Source organism: Rhinoraja longicauda, chromosome 25 (genome assembly GCF_053455715.1).
Source record: "Rhinoraja longicauda isolate Sanriku21f chromosome 25, sRhiLon1.1, whole genome shotgun sequence".
In the NCBI taxonomy this organism is placed as follows: domain Eukaryota; kingdom Metazoa; phylum Chordata; class Chondrichthyes; order Rajiformes; family Arhynchobatidae; genus Rhinoraja; species Rhinoraja longicauda.
In genome coordinates this window covers 6448289-6464489 of record NC_135977.1, presented here as the reverse complement: position 1 = coordinate 6464489, position 16201 = coordinate 6448289, and the positions used below count along the sequence as shown (strand labels likewise).

The window sequence follows — 16201 nt, the reverse complement described above, 5'->3', positions numbered from 1 at the left end:
CTGTACAGTTCATCTTATAAAAAAGCACATTTTGAAATGAATGAATTTAATAGCTGAAAATCAGTCTTACCAAATGAACCATAACAGGATAGTGGTCATTCGAAACTCCGGTGTGAAGAGGTCCTGGATCCGACCACGGTCCTCCTGTCTCAAACAAATAAATCACCAGGTTTAGTATAATGCCAGACGAGGGAAAGATTTGATTCACTTTATGACATTCTAAGCTAAACGTTAGGTTTATTATTGTCTCGTGTACTGAGTTACAATGGAAAGCTTTGTTTTGCATGCTATCCAATCAAATTTTTTAAACTTTTTTTTTTTTACATTCAGCAGAAATATTATTTTAATAATGATGGTCATCCCTTACCTGCCTGGCAACTATCAGTTTTCCAAGTGGCATAGGTACTCCATTTTCTGTAGCAATGCGCTTTAAAGTGGCAAGAGCTTTCTCTTGGTTCCCAGACAATACATCGTAACGCGCACTCTCTGGAAGCCACTGTAGGAAATAGAGATTATGTGATAAATTCAATATTTCCATATGACGGTGATGGCTGGATAAGCCTTCTTTACTGTCAGATCGATTGACCTGACTAACACAATTAGCTGAAAATAAATTGTTTTACTACCAACCATAATAAGGTTATATTATCTGACTCCCCAATAGCTGAATTTGATTGATTGAAAGCCACAGCAGGGAGACAGGCCCTTAGGCTCACTGAGTCCATAATATCACTTATTCACATGTGTTCTGTGTTATCCCACTTTTGCATCCACTCCCTCCCTATACACCAGGGGAAATCTACAGATGCCAATTAACCTACAAACCTGCATGTCTTTGGGATGTGGGAGATAAACCGGAGCACCCGGAGGAAACCCATGCGGTCATAGGGAGAACATGTGAAGTCCACACGGACAGCAGCCGAGGTTGGGATCAAACCCGGGTCTATGGCGCTATGAGGCAGCATCTCTATCTATTTCAAACCTTATCCTATATATATATATAACTGCAATGGATCAAGTTAACCTTTGTTCAGTTCCAATTCAAAGCAAAATATTTAGTAAATTATGCGTAACATGTGCCTGGTTGAATTAATACTGTTTGAATGCTTCCTGTTTCTACAATTCATATCAGGTAACTAAACTGAGAATTGTTGACACCATTTATTGAACAAAATAAAAGTCATTTATTATTCTCCTCTTGCACTATAACAATAAACTCTTTCTTGCTCAGTGTCCAGCATCAATTGCCCAAACAATGGGCAAAGGACCAAATGTCGGGTAATTTCTTGGCCCCATAAACCAAGAATAGCTGCTTTACCGTAGTGCAGTGGTAGAGTTGCTGCCCCATGGCACCAAAGACCTGGGCTCGATCTTGGCTATCTGTACGGAGTTTGTACGTTCTCCCTGTGACCACGTGGGTTTTCTCCGGGTGCTCCGGTTTTCTCACATTCCAAAGAAGTGCAGGTTTGTAGGTTAATTGACCTATAAATTGTTCCTAGTATGCAGAATAGAAAACCAGTATACGGGTGATCACTGATCGGCGCAGATTCGGCAGGCCAAAGGACTTGTTTCAACGCTGTATCTCTAAACTAAACCTTAAATAATTCACTGCATTTTGACTTTCTCTATTCCAAGCCCAGGCTTCATTCAATCTTCTCTCCAAGTTCAAATTGCAAGCCCACTCTGAGGATTTATAGCAAAGTCTTATGGTCTTACGGTCAGCTTTCCATCCCTCCCCCAGTCCAACTTATGCATTCCTGTCCGTTTTATTCACTTTTTACTTTCAGTGGCAATACCTACAAAACACAAGACGCCGAAAATCATGAGAGGCACTGCCGACAGAATGAGCAGCCAACGCCAACCCAATGTGGGCATCACCACTATGGCCAGGAGCACTTCAAACACGGTCCCAAAGGCCCAGAACACCTAAACATGAAGAGATTTTCAATTAGGTACAATCCCCACACACAGAAAAGCAGCAAACCCAGTACAATGGTTAATTGATGTTTTTTTTCCATTGTTGTGTCTCTCATTACTTCGGCTTCAGAAAATGTTCTGGAATGGGTTTCACTTTGCAACGCTTGTCCAGACTAGTGTTTGCCGTCAGCTTAAACTTTAGACTTTAGAGACACAGCGTGGACACAGGTGCTTCGGCTCATCGAGTCTGTGCCGACCAGCGATCACCCCTGCACACTAACACGATCCTACACACAAAGGATAATTTACAACTTCCAGAAGCCAATTAACCTGCAAAGCTGTACGTCTTTGGAGTGTGGGAGGAAACCGGAGCACCCAGAGAAAACTCAAGTGGTCACAGGGAGAACATACGAACTCTGCACAGACAGCACCCGTAGTCAGGGTTGAACCCGGGTCTTTGGCGCAGTAAGGCAGCAACTCTACTCTTGCGCCACAATGCCACCCATTAGTAAAGGGGAATATTATTTTGTATTGTTCCACTTGACTTCAGAGACATAATGCGATTAGATTTTTTTGGACATGTCTAATTCGTACAAAAATCTTTCATCTAGAGGGGTAACATTTAAAGATGTGTAGGGCAAGTTTGTTTTACAGAGTCTGATGGGTGCCTGGAATAAGCTGCCAGGGGTGGTAATGGAGAAAATTGACAGTAGTGTTTAAGAGGCTTTTAAAAAGGCACATGGATATGCAGGGATCGGAGGGATATGGATCACGTGCAGGCAGATGAGATTAGTTTATTATGTTCGGCATAAACACTGTAACCTGAAGGTCCTGTTCCTGTCCTGTGCTGTGTACTATGTTCTTGCTCTGACAAACTTAAAATAATAAGTTGTGAAGAAATGCTCAAGCTCTAACCCATACATTATATAATTTGGCGAGAGATTGTCAGAACACGATGGACAGAACATTACCCTGCATCCAGCTTGTCATTTATGTGAACTTTGTTGATACCCAAGTCGAATAATTGGAGAGAAATAAGTAATTGCAGATGCTGGTTTACAAAAAGGAAGACACAATCTGCTGGAGTAACTCAGTGGGTCAGGGAGCACATGGATAGGTGATGTTTCGGGGCAGAAGAAAGGTTCCGACCCGAAATGTCACCTATCCATTGTTCTCCAGAGATGCTGCCTGACCCGCTGAGCTACTCCAGCACTTTATGTCCTTTTTTCAAAATAATGACAATTTTCCAGGAGTAACAACTCTGAGTGATCAAGGCAAATCATTTATTATTATGGGAGCAAACTTGAATTTACAGCAACACCGAACACTCACCTCTATTAGCAAGATACACTTTGCCCTCGATTTCATTGGAAGAAATTCTGCGTATAATGTTACTCTGTGTGGGGTGACAATTATTCAATTATTCAATCATTCCTTTTGAAATCAAGAATCCAAAACAAAACCTACAGTGAATGCACTTACGATTGTGGAACACCTCCAATCCCAAAGCCTACCAAACCTCTGAGGACAACTATCCAACTGTAGATCGGTGAGAAGGCACTCAGTATTCCATAGTACAGTGTCCACAGTACGCTCACTTTTAGACCCTTAAATCAACACACAGAAAGATTCATAAATTCATAAATTATAAGATCAGAATTAAACCATTTGGCCCATGAAGACTACACTGCCATTCAGTCGTGGCTAATCTATCTTTCCCTCTCAACCCCATTCTCCTGCCTTTTCCCCATAAGCTTTGATATCCTTACTAATCAAGAACCTGTTAATCTCCGCTTTAAAAATATCCATTGACATGGCCTCCACAATTGCCTATGGCAATTAACCACCCTCTGACTAAAGAAATTCCTCCTCATTCCCTTTCTAAAGGTACGTCCTTTTATTCTGATTCTATTGCCCCAGGTCCCACTAGAGAAAAAGACATTCACTAAATTGTTGTTAAATGTCCATTGCTGGAGAGATTATTTTGCCAATGTCAATTAACGACACTGGTGGATTTGGATCATATATTCTTTATTGACTGTAACTGTAGACTCACATGTTAATGATATACACTGGCCACTCAGTTGAAGTACTACACATAGAGCTGGAGTAACTCAATGGGCCAGGCAGCATCTCTGGAGGAAATGAAGTTGCGATATTACAAGTCAGGATCCTTCTTCAAACTGATTAAGGGTCCCGACCAGAAATGTCACCTATCAATGTTCTCTGGAGATGCTGAGTTACTCTAGCACTTTGTGTTTCACTCAAAATTCCAACATCTGCAGTTCCTTTTGTCTGCAGTCATTGTAGTAGACTGATGCCAACTATCAGCAGGATTCAGGGGCCAAGGAGAAAGGTGTAGAACAGGGCCCTAGAGAGACCACACCTGGAGTATTGTGTGCTGTTTTGGTCTCCAAATTTGAGGAAGGTCGTTCTTGCTATTGAGGGAGTTCACGAGGTTAATTCCCGGGATGGCTGGACTGTCGTATGTTGAAAGACTGGAGCGACTGGGCTTGTATACACTGGAATTTAGAAGGATGAGAGGGGATCTTATTGAAACATATAAGATTATTAAGGGATTGGACACATTAGAGGCAGGAAACATGTTCCCAATGTTGGGGGAGTCCAGAACCAGGGGCCACAGTTTAGGAATAAAGGGTAGGCCATTTCGAACGGAGATGAGGAAAAACATTTTTGCTCAGAGAGTTGTGAATCTGTGGAATTCTCTGCCTCAGAAGGTAGTGGAGGCCAATTCTCTGGATGCTTTCAAGAGAGAGTTAGATAGAGTTCTTACAGATAGCGGAGTCAAGGGATATGGGGAGAAGGCAGGAACGGGGTACTGATTGTGGATGATCAGCCATGATCGCAGTGAATGGCGGTGCTGGCCCGAAGGGCCGAATGGACTACTGCACCTATTGTCTACAGAAGCCAACATCATTGCTAATACTCACTGTCTTTCTGCCGTACTGGTCTGATACATTTCCCCATAGCGATGAGCTGGACATCATTCCAATAAACACCACCTGCATTGGAAGAAGTAGGGGAACAGGCAGGAGAAATAAAGGATCAATGTGGAACCGGAACAATTTCTCAGCTGGTGGTCAATTGATTAACAGGCTGCAGAGCAACTCATTTACACTTCAATGAATATCGTACCGAGGTTAGGAAGGCAACTTGCCAGCTTGGTAATCGCCACTCGCAGTGCAGCTGAGGTGCCAGTATACTCAGGATCATCATCTCCATGGCATCTGCCATCTAAAATGAAGCAACACATTTACCACACATTACACCGAATTAGAGCCAAGAGCAAATACAAAAGGAAAGTAGGGAAGCTCAGAATGATAACCTGCCATTTGGCCCATCAGACCTATCCCTTCTGTGGAAATATCCAATCTGCTCTTTCCTAAAGAATTTATCACCTAGAATCAGAGCATTATACAATTTGAAGAGTCCCTTCAGCTCATATCACCCACGCTAACCGATATGCCCCATTTAAGCAGTTCCATTTGCTCACATTTGGCCCATGTCCCTCTAAACCTTTTCTATCCATGTACCTTTCCAAGTGTCATTTAAATGGTGTTAGAGGAAATGCCTCAAATACCTCCTCTGTTAGCTCGATCCACATACTCGCCAGCCTCTGAGCGAAAAAGTTGCCCATCATGTTCCTATTACATCTTTCTCATGTCACCTCAAACCTATGGTTCTTGATTCCCCTACCCTGGGTAAAAGACTGTGCATTACCCTATCAATTCCCCTCATGGCTTTATACAACTCTATAAGATCACCTCTTAGCATCCTGCACTCCGAGTAATAAACTCCTAACTTATTCAGTCTCTCCTTATAGATAGACACAAAATGCTGGAGTAACTCAGGGAGCATCTCGAGAGAAAAGAAATAGTTGATATTTTGATCGGAAACCTCTCTCCCTATAGCTCAGGCTCTCAAGTCCAGGATAAATATATCTACATTTATATCTAGGAAATGCACCTAAAATACTTGAATACAAATCTAACCCTACATTATTTATATAACAGGCCTGGTAGGATGCCTTACCTCCATGGTTTTAGCTGTTCATTTGTAATCTGTTTATATTTCTCTGCCCATAGTTTTATAATCCAAAATCCTAAGCTCAATAAATTAGTATTTTTTGAGGTACGACTTACTCATTGTATGGCTCACGTAGAATTATTCTACGTAGGCGGCAGCACAGTTGTGCAGCAGTAGGGTTGCTGCCTTACAATGCCAGATACCCGGGTTCAATCCTGACTACAGGTGCTGTCAATATGGAGTTTGTACATTCTCTATGGGTTTTTCCGGGTGCTCCGGTTTCCTCCCACATTCCAAAGACACGCAGATTTGTAGGTTAATTGGCTTTGGTAAAGATTGTAAATTGTTCCCAGTGTGTAGGACAGTCCTAGTATACAGGTGTGGACTCAGTGGGCTGAAGGGCCTGTTTCAGCACAGTGTCTCTACATGAAAATCTTTGACTTCTCTACAAAGGAGCCGGTTCTCATCTTGTTGCACAAAGATCACAGTTCTCGGTCTTCATCAATTCTGCAACAAATAAATCAGTATTGTCTGTGGGCAAATGAGGTGATGAGAAAAGAAAGCAAGTTGATGCTACTAACCCATGCCAGTCCAGTAAGGACCGAGAGTTTCCACTGAAACTTTCCAAATCCAATAGCCTCGACAGCATCTTCCACCATGAACACATCTAAGAAACAACAGAGAGAGTTGAAAGCTAAACATGTGTTATTTAATCTCCATTTTCCCCTTCATCTCTTCTACCGTTACGTAGATGGGTTTCATTGATGCCAACCTTTACCTTCCACATGTGAAGTGCTGCTTATATCATGGATCAGTTCCACAGAGGCTGGTTGCCTGATTGGTCCTCACTAAACTGCAAATTAATTATTTTCAGCAGGTTGTTCTATCACACGAGACAATACGTCTGAATCCAAACATCTTGAAGATAGACACCAAATGCTGGAGTAACTCAGCAGATCAGGCAGCATCTCTGGAGAAAAGGAATAGGTGATGTTTTGGGTCAAGACCCTTCTTCAGACTGAGAGACAGGGGAGAAACTGGAGGTATAAAAAGAACAAAGAGTAAAAGTACAAAGGACATGCTGCCTGACCTGCTGAGTTACTCCAGCACTTTGTGTCTTTTTTGGTAAGTCAGTATCTGCAGTTCCTTGTATCTCCCGTTAATGACATTATGCACTCTACCGTCTGTTGGATTTGCGAAGTCTTTGGGCACCGTGGCTCCATCCTCCAGTTCAACTTGCTCCAGTTCGGATCGGACCCCTTCAATCTCAATCTCATGCTCTCCAGAGCACGTGTCATCTTCTGACCTTGCACTTTCACCGGTGCGACGAAACTTGACCACTCTAGAAAACCCAACAGGCAAGGAGCTAATAGATGTTACTGTCAACAGCAAAATGTTTTAATAGAGGAATTGTCACAAAGAAAACTCATCACGGCGCAATCCCGTAACAGCAAGCATTTCTACTAAAGCAATATTATTGAAACAGTTGTTTCTTTTTAAACAGAGAGCACATGGTGGCGGAGCGGTAGAGTTGCTGCCTTACAGCGCCAGAGACCCTGGTTCGATCCTGATTACAGGTGCTCTCTGTATGGAGTTTTTTATGTTCTCCCCGTGACCTACGTGGGTTTTCTCCGGGACCTCCGGTTTCTTCCCACATTCCAAAGACATACAGGTTTGTAGGCTAATTGGCTTTGGTAAAATTGTAAATTGTCCCTAATGTGTGTAGGATAGTGTTAGTGGGCAGGTTCGCTGGCCGGTGCTGGTGGTGGGCCGATGGGCCTGTTTCCCCACTGTCTCTCTAAACTAAACCAAACTAAACTAAGCACAACTACTAAAGCCTTTTAAAGAATTAATGAACCATCAAGACATTAAATTGAATGCCTTGGATTTCAATATCAAGGGAGCTGGTCTTCCCTACTCCCGGCAAAAATATAATTACTTATGATTAAATACTTCTTGTAAAATCGAGTCTGTTAATTGGGGAATAGACGAGGGGAATTCATTCGACCTATTGAAACAGAATTAATTTAGTGGCTGGCTCAAAAAGCTGAATGACTGAAACCCGCCAGATAAATAACTATTGGTTGTAGATTCACATCTCCACTTTCGTTATATCCCTGGAACTGAACTACAACCTGACATGGCATTAATAAGTTCATAAGTTCATAAGTCACAGGAACAGAAGAGGCCCATTCAGCCCATCAAGTCTACTACTCCTTTCAATCATGGCTGATCTATCTTTCCCTCTCAACCCCATTCTCCTGCCTTCGCCCCATAATCCATGACACCCGTACTAATCAAGTATCTGTCAATTTCCAACTTAAAAATAACCATTGATTTGGCCTCTACAACCGGTCTGTGGCAATGAATTCCACAGGTTCCACAGGCTCTGGCTAAAGAAATTCCTCCTCATCTCCTTTCTAAAGGCTCATCCTTTTATTCTGAGGCCATGCCCTCTGGTCCTAGACTTTACCAGACTGGAGAGAAGACTCAACACCTTCCACCTTAGAAGCATCCGCCGTATCCTGGGTATATCCTGGCAAGACAGAGTGTCCAACGCCGAGATTCTGTCTCGCGCTGGCCTTCCCAGTATGTACACTCTACTCAGTCAGTGCAGGCTGTGGTGGCTGGGCCATGTCCACCGCATGGAGGATGGCCGTATTCCAAAAGGCATCCTCTAAGGATAGCTAACATCTGGGAGGAGAACCATCGGCCACCCACAGCTACTTATCTGCCAGGATGTCTGCCAGAGAGATTTGAAGGCGCTCGACATCGATGTGGAGTCCTGGGAGAGCCTTGCAGCTGACCGCACGAGGTGGAGAGATACAGCGTGGAAACAGGCCCTTCGACCCACTGACTCCACCCCGACCATCGATCGCTCATTCACACTAGTTCTGTTATCCCACTTTCTCATCCACTCCTTGCACACTAGGGGTAATTTACAAAGGCCACTTAACCTACAAACCCGCACATCTTTGGGATGTGGGAGGAAATCGGAGAATCCAGAGGAAACCAACACAGTCACAGAGAACCTGCAAACTCCACACAGACAGCAACTGAGGTCAGGATCAAACCCAGGACTCCAGCGCTATGAGGCAGCAGCTCTACTGTGTGCCCTTCTAACCTTCTTCTAACCTTCAATGAGAAAAGGCACCACCTTCTTATCCTTTCTTAATACATTAAAACCTTCATCGTTGGAAACAAATTTGCAGACTTTCTCTATATTGCCTTATTTGGAAGCATTTCCTTTCTTGAATATGAAGATCAAAGGTATATGCAATGCCCCAGATCCAGTCTCATCAGTGCCTTACAAGCCTGCGTCAAAAACTATTTTTATATTTGGTATTGGTTTATTATTGGAACAAGTACCAAGATGCACAGGCAAATCATATTTAGTTTAGTTTGGTGATACAGCATGGAAACAAACCCTTCAGCCCATGCTGACCAACGATAACCCATACACTAGTTCTATCCTACACTCTGGGGACAATTTACAGAAGCCAATTAACCTACAAACCCACACGTGGAAGGAAACTGGAGCACCTGGAGAAAACCCACGTGGTCACAGGGAGAACATACAAACTCCGTACAGACAGCACCCAAGGTCAGGATCGAACCTGGGTCTCTGGCGCTGTAAGGCAGCAACTCTACTGCTGCGCCACCATGCCATCCATGTTCAAGGCCCCTTTGCAATACGGGACTGTAGGACAAATTATTGTATTCCATGTAACAGTAATACTAGCTCTCTCGTATCACAGGACCTGTAGTCACTAACCATTTAAATAATCATTTGCTTTTGCTTTCTTCCTTCCAAACTGAACAGCTTCACATTTTCCAATATTATATTCCATTTGCCAACCCACTTAGCCTTATCTACAGCCGTTTGTAATACTCATCACAAATTGCTAACTGTTTACCTTTTTGACATCAGCAAATTTAGTTAGAGTTTGCTCAAACCCTTCATCAATGTAGTTATAAATAATTGAGCCTCCAGGACTGAAAACTGTGGGACTCCATCAGCTACGATCGTCACTCCTAAAATGACCCCTTTATCCCAACTCTCCGCAGCTTTCACCAATATAATCATGTGCCCTACAAGCACAAAATGGGGGCGTGGCTGCGTTCTGCAGCTGCGGCTCACCGGCAGTCTCTCTGTCTTTTTTTTTGTTTTTGTCTTTGTTATCGTTTAAATGTTTCTTTTGATTTATTTTTAACTCTGTATATGTGGGGGGTGGTGGGGGGGTGGGGGAAACCTTTTTTTCCAATCTCCTCCTCAACGGAGATGCTACCTTTACCGTGTTGTGTCTCCATTCGTGCTACGGCCTAACACCGTGGAGTCGGCGGCCTCCAGCTGGGATCGACCTTGAAGACTCCGGTCGCAGGGCCTGGACTTACCATCTCGGAGGCTTCGGCCGTGGGTCCTGCAGACCGCACATCGGGAGTTCGCAGGTCCCTGGCTGGCGACCGGCTTTCGGGAGCTCCAGCCGTAGCAGCTTCGACCGCCCCGAAGTGCGAGGTTCGATCGACTCGCCCGCAGGACCTTCATCGCCCTGCGTGGCTCGGCCGCAGCACTTTCCATCGCCCGGTGGGGGCTCAGGACCTTCATCGGCCTGCTCGGCTCAGCCCTGGGACTTTCCATCGCCCGGTGGGGGCTTCAAAAATTGGGAGCCTCGATCGCCTCGTGGCACCGCGGGGGAAGAATGAGGAGGAGATAAGACTTTTCTTTGCCTTCCATCACAGTGAGGGTGTGCCTGGAGCAATCACTGTGATGGCTGTTTGTGTTAAAAATTGTAATTGTGTGTCTTGTGTTCTTTATTGTCTACTGCCGGACCCTGACGTGAGAGGACGCTGGCGCTATTTGTTCGCCGCTTCTCCGTCAGGATAGTTTGTCTGTTTGTTTTTATGTCTTGACTGTTTTTGTAAAGCGTCTTTGAGCATTTGGAAAAGCGCTATAAAAAATAAATGTTTATTATTATTATTATTATAAAATGAAGTGTCAGTCCATCAGACCCTTAAATGCCTGTTCGATGCCTGTTAATTGGGTTCAGCCCACTTTAACTTCCTTGACAAGCCAACGCATTCCAATGGCAATGACATGACTCGCTATTATGGGTTAAGAAAACAGCGAACACAATAGAGCGGATAAGATAGATTTTCCCTATGCAATATGACAATAAACTAAACAGAAATGATATGCACCAGGACTAACCTCTCAAAGCACTTTAGTTTAATTTAGTTTAGTTTAGCAAAACAGCGGGGAAACAGGTCCATCAACCCACCGAGTCCACACCGACCAACGATCTCCGTACACTAACGCTGTTCTGCACACACTTGGAACAATTTACAATTTTGCCAAAGCAAATTAACCTACAAACCTGCACGTCTTTGGAGTGTGAGAGGATGCTGGAGCACCCGGAAAAACCCACACAGTTCACGGGATGAACGTACAAATTCCATACAAATTCCATACAGACAACACCGTTTTAAACAATACCTTGGTACACATGAAAACGGTGTTTTTCAGGCAGATCATACCACACAGGTACATCAGGTAGTGCAAAGGAACAGATTGCAAAATATACTGTTTCGGCAACAGAGAAAGTGCAGGTAAAACAAAAAAAAAATGAAGGGCTGCAACGTGGTAGATTGGGAGGTCGGGAATTCATGCTTAGGAATTGAAAGGCCTGTCTAAAAGTCTGGTAACCGAGTGGAAGAGGCTGTTCCTAAATATGGTGGTGTGTGTTTTGAACTTTGTATCATCTGCCTGACAAGCAACTATTGGAAACATTTTGTGTAGCCCTCCTCGCTGTTCTGTTACAATTACCTAACTTTGCAAATCAATTAATTGAATATTAAATTATTGGAAAATTGGGTTATTGCAACAAAAGAAAATATATCTCATTGCCACTGTTGAGGGCAATGGGGGTCAATGGAAGAAATGGTGGATAATCTGTTGGCTGCTTTCCCGAGGCAGCATGATGTGTAGATGGATTAGATGGGGAGGAGGCTGGTTTGTGTAATCGACAGGGTGCATCTGTAATTTTCTTCACTTTCTGGTGGTCTTGGGCAGAGCAGCTGCTAGACCAAGCTGTGAAAAAATCCCAATAGGATGCTTTCAATGATGCATCTATAGAAATTGGTAAGCATCACTGATGGCATGCCTGATATCCTTAGTCATCTAATTATTATTGTCACATTTACCGAGGTGCAGTGAAAAATAGTTTTGCATGCAATCCAGACAAATCATACCATACATGAGTACATCAGGAAGTGAAAAAGAGAAGATAAGCGGAGTGCAGAATATACACCGATCAGCCAAAACATTATGACCTGATGAGCCAAAACATTATGACCAACTGCCTAATATGCTGTTGGTCCTCTGTGTGCATCTCCATATGCAACAGGGTGCAATGCACTGTGTATTGTGACACATTTCTCCCGTGACCGAAATTAAATTTTTCTGTGACTTGTGCCACAGTAGACCTTCTGTTGGTTCGGACCAGACGGGATAGCCTTCGTTGCACTCGCGCATCGATGAGCCTTGGGCGCCCAACACCCTGTCGCCAATTTGTGGTTTGGCCCTCCTCGGACCACTGCCGACCAGGAGCACTACACAAGCCTTGCCGTTTCAGAGATGCTCTGACCCAGTCATCTGGCTATAACAATTTGGCCCTTGTCATACTTGTTCAGGTCTTTACTCTTGCCCATTTCCCCTGCATCCAACACATCAACTTCAAGAACTGACTGTTCACTTGCTGCCTAATATATCCCACCCCTTGACAGGTGCCATTGTAACAAGATAATCAATGTTATTCACTTTATCTGTCAGTGGTCATAATGTTTTGGCTGATCGGTGCAGTTACAAAGTGCTGGAGGGACTCAGCAGGTCAGGCAGCATCCCAAGAGAACAAGGGTATCATTTCGGGTCAGGATCCTTCTTCAGACTGAAGAATATGCCAATATTCATTACATGACTAAGTCTGAAGAAGGGTCCCGACTCGAAATGTCATTTATCCATGTTCTCCGGCAATATTAAAATATATCATTTTAAAATTGCCCACATTTTATAAGACTGAATTTGCACAAATGAAAAGAGCAAGGTTGTGGCAAAGTCAAGAGTCAATATGTGTATAGATGATGTAGCACAAAGGAAATGTATTTTGTTTTATATTTTCAATGGGGGGGGTGAAACCTTATTGATCCCAGTGAAATGGGGAATAATGTATAAAGAGAATGCAGCAACGATTAGAGGAAAGATCAAATTGTGATCCCTTCAGGAACTGAATAAGACTATTGTAGTTTGATATGAATTGCAATAATTTTCTTACAGCTGGATAAAACCAAAGGGTGGTTATAATTAAAATATATGAAAATCTGAAGGGAACGGCCAGAATATTTGCAGGGTTTTATTTTGCAGGACATGTCTTTTTGCTCTGCATTTCACAACTTCTACAACCATTTAACATTGTTCTTTTTATCTACATTCTCAATCTAACTGTTCCCATTCCCTCATTGACCAGATAACCTTGTTTATATCTTATCTTCATGATCACCCCAGCCTTACCCTGTCAGAGAGTTCCCTCCTCCTCCATTCTCCTTGCAGCTTTATAAACTTATTTTATCTCCTTCCTAGTTCCACTGAAATATCTTCAACCTAAAATGTTTCTCTTCCCTCTGTGCATTTCCAGCAATTTCGGTTCTTATGTTAAAACTAATGCAAATAACTATCTGCCTCCACTTGGAGACAATGATTAATTAAGGGGGAGATTATCACATTGCAGGATGATTCAGAGTATGGCAGAAGGGTTGGATAAACTCTTCATTGAACTGGAAAGGTTGAATTTGTCTTCCAGACCTTGGAATAGTTTTAAAAATAAACATCTCCCAGGGCAACTATTGGAAACATTTTGTGTAGCCCTCCTCGCTGTTCTGTTACAATTACCTAACTTTGCAAATCAATTAATTGAATATTAAATTATTGGAAAATTGGGTTATTGCAACAAAATAAACTATATCTCATTGCCACTGTTGAGGGCAATGGGGGTCAATGGAAGAAATGGTGGATAATCTGTTTTTGCCAAGCGATTCTGGAGGCAATGATCTGCTCTATCAGACATATGATAAAACATAAAGTAAATACTTCGGAGATGAGGAAAAAACCTTTTCAGTCAGGGAGTTGTAAATCTGTGGAATTCACTGCCTCAGAAAGCAGTAGAGGACAATTCTCTGAATGCATTCAAGAGAGAGCTAGATAGAGCTCATAAGGATAGCGGAGTCAGGGGGTATGGGGAGAAGGCAGGAAGGGGGTACTGATTGAGAATGATCAGCCATGATCACATTGAATGGTGGTGCTGGCTCGAAGGGCTGAATGGCCTCCTCCTGCACCTATTGTCTATTGTCTATTGATCACTGCCTCCTAATGGCTCTTTTACCTTGAGTTCCCTTATCAAATCAGGTTCATTACACAACACTAAATCCAGAATTGCCTTCTCCCTGGTAGGCTCCAGTATAAGCTGTTCTAAGAATCCATCTCGGAGGCACTCCACAAACTCCCTTTCCTGGGGTCCAGTACCAACCAGATTTTCCCAGTCTACCTGCATGTTGAAATCTCCCATAACCACTGTAACATTACATTTTCGACATGCCAATTTTAGCTCTTGATTCAACATGCACCCTATGTCGAGGCTACTGTTTGGGGGCCTGTAGATAACTCCCATTAGGGTCTTTTTACCCTTACAATTTCTCATTTCTATCCATACTGATTCTACATCTCCTGATTCTATGTAACCCCTTGCAAGGGAGTGAATATCATTCCTTACCGACAGAGCAACCCCACCCCCTCTTCCCACCTGTCTGTCTTATCGATAGGTCGTATAACCCTGAATATTCAGTTCCCAGCCCTGGTCCTCGCGTAAAATTGTTTCTATAATTCCCACAACGTCAGACTTGCCAATGTCTATCTGAGCCTCAAGCTCATCCACTTTACTTTTTATACTTCACGCATTTAAATACAACACTTTAACTTCGGTATTCACCTCCCCTCTCACACCGGTCGGTCACCATTGGCCCTGGTCTTACTCTCTTATCCCATCTAGAGCTTTTCCTTCCCATTTATTCTAGAGTCCTTTGCAATTTCTCCTGTATTCGCTTCCCCTTTAACTCCATCTTCATATTCCCAATTTGTCAACCCCTCCCCCCCCCCCCCCCCCACTACTTAGTTTAAACCCACATGTGCAACACTAGAAAACCTGCCTGCCAGAATGTTGGTCCCTCTGCTGTTAAGGTGTAACCCGTCCCTTTTGTACTGGTCACCCCTACCCCAGAAGAGATCCCAGTGGTCTAGAAATTTAAATCCCTGCTCCCTGCACCAATCCCACAGCCATAGATTCATATCCCCGATCTCTCTGTTCCTGTCCTCACTAGCACGAGGTACAGGAAGCAATCCAGAGATAACCACCCTCGACGTCCCTCTTCTCAGTCTTCTCTAAACTCACGTCGCAGTACCTCCTTCCACGTCGATCGTGCCCACATGCACAACTATTTCCGGTTGATCGCCTTCCCTCGCTAGGATGTTCTGAAGCCGGTCCGTGATGTCATGAACCCTGGCACCAGGGAGGCAACAGACCATCCTCGAGTCCCGCCTGCAGCCACAGAATCTACCGTCCATACCTCGGACAATGGAGTCACCCACTACTATAGCTCTTTCCGACTTCGGTCTCCCCGGTTGGGTCTCCTTGCCTGGATTAGAGCCACCGACCTGTCGCCGCTCGGACTGGAAGCGTCTTCTGCCCCGACACCTCCCAAGAGGGTGTACCTGTTTGCAATAGGCACAGCCACCGGGGTCTCCTGCAGTCCATGTTTACTCCCCTTTGAAACTGTCTCCCACCTTCGCTCGACCTGGACCCTTGGCGTGACAGCCTCACAGTAGGTCCTGTCCAGGAAACTCTCGTATTCCCGGATGGCCCTTGATCATCCAGCTGCTTCTCCAACTCCACAACACGTCCAATTTACCAAGCTTCTAATCTAATTGCTCAGCCAATCCCCGCACTCACTCCTATCCTGCCTTCCTCTGACGAGCTTGGAGGTATGTACTTCACTGACTGCCTGCTAGCGTCCCTTTGGCGCATTTGTCCGTAAAACGGACCTTTACCTGTAATTCACACTTACTTTCTTTCAGCCAACGGCCGTCCTTGCTCCTGCTGCTGCTCTCCCGGCCTTTACAGATTAGATGATAATT

The 16201-nt window shown here is 43.9% G+C and overlaps 1 protein-coding gene across 2 annotated transcripts in view; it reads right to left on the bottom strand.

The window, feature by feature from the left end:
• The window catches only part of LOC144606026 (synaptic vesicle 2-related protein), a 29997-nt gene that overhangs the window by 10350 nt on the left and 3446 nt on the right, over positions 1-16201 (bottom strand). Inside the window, exons 2-10 of one of the 2 annotated variants that reach the window (XM_078421793.1) lie at positions 7146-7306; positions 6546-6631; positions 5074-5172; positions 4869-4940; positions 3400-3524; positions 3250-3313; positions 1801-1926; positions 368-496; positions 71-144 (exon numbers count right to left, since the gene is read on the bottom strand). In XM_078421793.1, coding sequence (XP_078277919.1) covers positions 71-144; positions 368-496; positions 1801-1926; positions 3250-3313; positions 3400-3524; positions 4869-4940; positions 5074-5172; positions 6546-6631; positions 7146-7306 — 936 coding nt within the window. The remainder of the gene's footprint in view (positions 1-70; positions 145-367; positions 497-1800; positions 1927-3249; positions 3314-3399; positions 3525-4868; positions 4941-5073; positions 5173-6545; positions 6632-7145; positions 7307-16201) is intronic. The other variant, XM_078421794.1, reaches the window with a different exon arrangement.